Source organism: Mercenaria mercenaria, chromosome 17, assembly GCF_021730395.1.
Source record: "Mercenaria mercenaria strain notata chromosome 17, MADL_Memer_1, whole genome shotgun sequence".
Taxonomy (NCBI): domain Eukaryota; kingdom Metazoa; phylum Mollusca; class Bivalvia; order Venerida; family Veneridae; genus Mercenaria; species Mercenaria mercenaria.
In genome coordinates, this window is record NC_069377.1 from 3122716 (window position 1) to 3128874 (window position 6159).

At 32.8% G+C, this 6159-nt stretch overlaps 1 protein-coding gene across 1 annotated transcript; it reads right to left on the reverse strand.

Moving 5' to 3' along the window:
• Nucleotides 1–2180: 2180 nt before the first annotated feature.
• On the reverse strand, nt 2181–5862 carry LOC123536002 (transforming growth factor-beta-induced protein ig-h3-like). Its single transcript, XM_045318771.2, has 6 exons — nt 5721–5862; nt 5080–5294; nt 4501–4687; nt 4205–4303; nt 3676–3792; nt 2181–2318 (listed from the first exon to the last, which is right to left on the reverse strand). The coding sequence occupies exons 1-6, from the start codon at nt 5860–5862 to the stop codon at nt 2185–2187; spliced, it is 894 nt and encodes a 297-aa protein (XP_045174706.1). The 3' UTR covers nt 2181–2184.
• Between the last annotated feature and the right edge of the window lie 297 nt (nt 5863–6159).

The window sequence follows — 6159 nt, forward strand, 5'->3', positions numbered from 1 at the left end:
TTTATTTACGACATGCTCGTCAAAGTAAAAGTAGATACTAAACATTGAAGTTTGACGTAGCGTCACGTGGCAACCGCACTATTCTGCGGCTGTTATTTGATTTTTTTCGGCGCCGCTCTGCAATGTCTATTTTCTAGCCTTTATTTTTACTGACACGTAGTTAACTTCTATTACTTTGGGACTATTAAATATTATGTGTTAATTGCTAGATTTGCGTCCGATGCATCATTACCCAATTCACATTACACGTTTCTCGGCAGGACAGAACACATGCATAAGTTCAACAGCTTGTAATTTTAGATTCAGACGCGCATTCATTTTGCAAAAAAGCATTCGGATGAAAGTCTAGTTTTGACATTTTTCAATTTGCAACTACTTTTCTTATCGAATATTTCACAGTTTCATTAAGTTTTGCAAATTATGGGTCGTATAATTATAGATAACGCGGTCGTTAATTGGCACATGATCACTCGCTATTCTCAAACAGCGTAGATTGCAAATTCGGTAACCATGGTAGCGCTGTTTGACACGTGTAGGTTTCACAAGTAAGAACAAATGATATACTTAGTACTAGATCCATTCCTGATGAAATTATAAAAAAATATTTTATTCAAAAATTGAAAATCCACGAATTTACGTCCCCACGAAACAGCTGCTTTGGCCAAAAACCACGAAATTTCGTGCCGACAAATTAAATGATTTCACTGTAACTGAAGAGAAGCCAGTCTGTAAGCGGCAGCCAGTCAATACAAATGATGAAATAAGTAAGTAATACTGGAAGAAACATGAAATAAGAATTTTATAGATTAAAACAGTTTAACTTGAAATCATATTACCGGGATGTGTCAAGTCAAAATCGATCCACTTTGATATTATTTCCGATGCTTCTTATATTTTGACTGTATAAAGATAAACATTGTTGGAATCGCCCGGACCTCGAATTATCTCTCATCACCGCTTAAAAGTAAAATATTCTTGTGTACGGTTTATCGCAAAGATGTTACATGTCATTCTGGAAGAATTTTAGATTAAATTTCTAAAATGGTTTCTTTTTCAAAGCGGAAATCAGAGTTCGAACATTATTTACAAGAATCAATCTGGATTGAAATAAGAAGAACATTTTGAATATTTGAAATGTACACTATCTTAAATAGCATACATAATAGCTCACAATATATTCACATTGCAGAAATTTATGTTTTATACGTATACAGAGGCTGGAGTTTTAAATTTGATATTAAGGTCGCAGGAATTAATGTTAACAAGGGTTTGCGTTTTTAATCGGAGGGGAAATTATTAGGGTTTTCTTTGTTGTTGTTATTGATTTTTTTATTTGAGTTTGACAATAAGGTTTCATTTATTTATTTATTTTTCTCTTGTTGGCTGAATGCACATTCACTGTGTAGAGATAGATCCTAAAACTTTCAATGATAGAAACACATTAAATAAAGTCTAGAAATTGATTTCCAAGTCCTTGAAATAACCAAAAATGATTTCACAAATGTAAAATTTATGATAGTTTTGTTAATATCAATTACAGAAGTTTAAATATTTAATTTAAAGTTGTGATCCGCAAAGAATGACAACTCTTGCCTTGGGCTAGTACTTATAAGCAGAGATATCTATTAGTTTACTTCCCTTGCAATTACACAAATGAGTGGGAAATGAAAACGGTTTAAGACACAATATGATACTTTTTTGCACAACAAAATCATTTAGGATTTATTCATATGTATTTGATTTACCCCTCAAAACCTGGTTCCTATGATTTTGTCAACTTACTTATGGTGATAAAAATAACTTTTATCAAGCCGATAATAAAATGAAATACTTGTAAGTATTTTTATAGTGCAGATAATACAGTTTTGCATGTATCAAAATGTCACAACAAAATCACTTTTGTAATACAGAACACCTGGTAGGATTAGTAAAGTGCAATTATATTGATCTCTATTTCCTATGCCTACACTGTGGTTAGATAATGGGGTGAAAGGGGCTGGGTTCTTTGTCTCACTTAATTTCTTTCACAAAAGTATTCAAATATAAACAAGGCAGACATTTTTGTACATGTATATAAAACATTTATTTTTGTAACAAAACTTATTTACAAATGAAACATGAGCTATGTACACTCTTTGTATCATATACAACAACTAATAAATAACAATGTCTGAGCATTTCACTTTACTTTCGGCCGATTGCAAGTGTGAGGTAATATCTGGCAGGAATGAGAACGTGGTCGATGAGATGAATTACTCCATTGGTTGTTCCAATGTCAGCTGTAGTTACATGGGAATTTGTGTTGAGGCGAACACCGGCTGTAAGAAAAGTGTATCGGATTAATTAATTAATTAATTGGGATAAAAATATTCTTCCCTGTACGAAAAAAGGAACTGTTTTACAGCTGTAAAACGTCTGTAAATGAACTGTATTTTGAAATTACAGCTGTAAAAGACCTGTAAGTGGAAAATAACCAGAAATACAATTGAAATTTACAGGTGTAAAACATGCAGTTCTCAAAAAATACAGCTGTAAAAAATTACAGTTGAAAGTTACAGCTGTAAAATGTTCACGTCTCAAAATTACAGCTGTAACTTTTTTGGAGGAAAACATGAGTACTGTCAGCCATCTTTAATTAAATTTGGCGGGATATAACTGAAGTTCACAAAGAAACCACATTTTCTAAAATATTGGAATTTTAACTATTATAGAGTAAGTGCAACTGTATTATTATTTAATATAGTTATAAAAGGACATATATATGTACATATATTAACTACTAACACTATATTTGAAGCTGATAAGGTTAAGTGAAATAATTACAAAATTGTCATATGTTTTCATGACAAAGAAAGAAAACAAGATCTGATGCACAGCTTCTACTTTGACTATCCTACTCATGAATTTTGCAAATGCTATACTGTAAACATATTTCATTACTGTTTTTTTTTACTTACAAGATCATTTATTTTGCGATTTTTGTAGTAATTGCTTCCTTTTCTAGAAAATTACAATTCATCCTAAAACTTTTTGTACCTCTGCTTTCGTCCCTTAAAATAATGTCTTCTTTTTCAACACCTGTAATATTTCTACAGCTGTAACTTGGAGGCATTTTTACAGCTGTAACATTTTCATTTTTACAGCTGTAAGATATTTTACAGCTGTATCTCATTTGCATAATTCAAACTGTTTTACAGTCGTTTGACAGCTGTAAATTAAAATCTACAGCTGTAAAATCAATGTTGATAATGAAATCTACAGGTGTAAATTTGAAATAATCATGACTGTAATTTTGAACAAAAATACAGGTCTTTTACAGCTGTAAAATTTCATACAGGTCCTCAATGCTAATAAGCTACAGTAGCTGTAGAAATTTAGATGTTAATGTATACAGTCATGTGGCTGCATTATGATAGTTTTCATCCTGGTTTTTTTTTTGCAGAACATAACAAACATTTCTCATGAAATATTTAACAGCGATTGCGAAAAGAAGCATTAGACATCAAAACAAGATTTAGTGTTTGTGTTTGGTTAAACTAATATCAAGTAAGACCTAATGCTGAACAATATTGTTGAAATCCAAGTGTCCATCTTAATCCCCTTAATCTTTGATACAATAACAATGTTATATTAAAGAAGATTGCCATGTCAGAAAAAAAAACTAACAAAGCTCACCTGAGTCAAAATAAATGCTAAGTCTATCATTATGTCTGTCAATTGTTTTTAGGTATTCCCTGTTGAAAAGACCAGCTGAATATTCAGTGTGTGGTACCACGTGATATTCCAGGATTTCTGTGAGGGAAAATAAGGAAGGATTAAAACAATGATCAATCGTTTTGTAAATTTGTTTGTTTATAGAAAAAATGACATCTAAATCAATCATAGTCTGTTATAAAGATAGGTAATTATTCGCAGACAAAACAAATGTCCACTGTTAATATATCTTTCAATCAAAAGGATTTAAAGCCCATCCTCTGTCTCATAAGGGTCAATTCAGTGAAAGAATAATCCTCGGTGAAGTTTTGATGGAGAATCCAGAAAAAGTCAAAGTTGAAGATGTGCAAGACGCGACCTTATCCAAAATGCAAAACCATATTTACCAATGAATTAAAGAAACTTAGTGAAAAGTAATTGTGTATGCTTATTGCATACTTAATTTTGGGGAAATGTTCCTATTCTTTTGACTACAATTTTGTTACCTTACCTGTTAGTAGATTTTTATCGTTTGTAAGTTTGCTGACTACAGAACTTGGTAAACGTGCAAACGCATCGTTTGTTGGAGCGAACACAGTTAAAGCGTCACCTAAAATTTGAAAATAAGTATTTTGATTCAATATCATGAACATAATAACCACAAAGAATTATTACCAAATATTTTACGTCTTTTTATTATCTATCTATTTAAAAGGAAAATGAGGTCACATTAAAGCATCAAGCTATGGTGATACGAATCTTCTCGAAACAGTTTCAAGATTATAAAATTCATGGGTAATATCTTACCTTTCAAGGCATTCGCAATACCAGCCTGTTGCACTAAACTCAACAGAGTGCTTACATCGGAAGTTTTAGCAACAATATCGACGATATCACCCTCTGGTGGCATCATGACTTTGTTCAGTACGTGGATGATTCCATTTGACGCGACCTTGTCCAAGGCAATCACTTGTGATCCTTGTACAGTAACAGCCTGGAAGAAATGTTTAAGTCTTAGAATACTAATAGCTAAAACTGACGAAGACAAAGCAATACGTCATAAAATAGTACATCATTCTAGAAACTTCATTTGTTGTAATATATTTGTTTGGGATCTTCCTACACAATCAAAAGCTGAAAGTCGAAAAACAATCATCTAGAATCGATACAGTTGATTTGATAGTAATCAAAGCACAATATTTTACAGGTTAACTTTTATTTGTAGATTAAACTTCCATACTGAGAAGAAACAGTGTACAATCATAAAGGGAATTTAATCCCTTTTAATCTTGATTTTTAATATTCGCTCTTGTTAACTAAAAGATTACCTGTGGTAATATTGCTTTTTTAGAAGACATTTTGTAATAGAGTATGAAAATGACTTACATTGTTATGATCGTAGATGTTAAATCTAACTTTCTGGCCATTCAGTGTTGTCAGTTGAAGTTCATTGCTTGCTGCTGAGCTTGGAACTTTTCCTTGAACCACGTGATATTTCAGCACGTTAGCGAGAGCGTTGACGTCATTTCCAAGAGCGGTAAGTGTGGCGGAAGGCAGAGCGGAGAATGCAGCATTGTTTGGGGCGAAGATTGTAAAGTCTCCTGAAATATTTTAGAAAATAATACTGAGATGTAAATGCAGATAAAAACAAGTCTAACATTGAATAAGTATGGCCACGGTTAAACGATGCAACTCCAGAAGAATGCAATCATTTAGCAGCATATGTATGAATACACAAAACTTCAGAAAAAATGCAAACCTACAGCAGCATATGTATGAATACACAAAATACATAGTCATGTTAAAATAAATCGACCGGATTAACGAAAACAACATTAAGGAACAAATCAGAATATCGCCTTAAAACGGTCAGAGGCTAATCAATATTGTTATCAGTACTTTGGCAGTCAGTGGTATAAACTAAAAAAAACATTATATGTTGTGAATTGAACGAATGAAAAACTTATCGATCAGCTATACTACAAAAAGAAACAGAAAATCAGTTTTAAAGTTAGTAGCAAACTTACCTCCGTTAAGGGCATCAACGAGTCCAGCTTTAGTCACCAAATTAACTAATGTTGACATGTTTGGATCCGCCGCTAACATTTCCACCGTAGTAGCCGCCAAACATTGGCTAACAAAAGCGCACAGAATAACAGCTACTTTCATCGTGCTTGTAGTGGTTTCCTCAACAAGTAGAAGAATATGAGTGCCGTAAAGAAATTTGAAGGGTCTTTTATACAGATATTCCACATGGCAAGCATGTGAGGTCCATGGTTATCATTTCTGAGCTCACGTTCTACAAAAGTCCCTCACGTTTATATTACGGCCGTTCGCGGACATTAGGATCTAACAATCGGCTATAAATTGACCACTGTTAGATAACGCAGTGTGGTTTAAGAACCACATTTGAACAACGGAGGAATGTTGACCATCGTTTTACCGTAGGAATGATAACGTTTTAAG

Excerpts from the sequence above, each read along its gene's own strand:
- LOC123536002 (XM_045318771.2), bottom strand. The coding sequence starts at position 5,862 with ATGAAAGTAGCTGTTATTCTGTGCGCTTTTGTTAGCCAATGTTTGGCG. Across the intron at positions 5,295-5,720 it reads CGTTGATGCCCTTAACGGAG|GAGACTTTACAATCTTCGCC; the intron begins GTAAGTTTGCTA and ends AAAATATTTCAG. Across the intron at positions 4,688-5,079 it reads ACATCTACGATCATAACAAT|GCTGTTACTGTACAAGGATC; the intron begins GTAAGTCATTTT and ends CATTTCTTCCAG.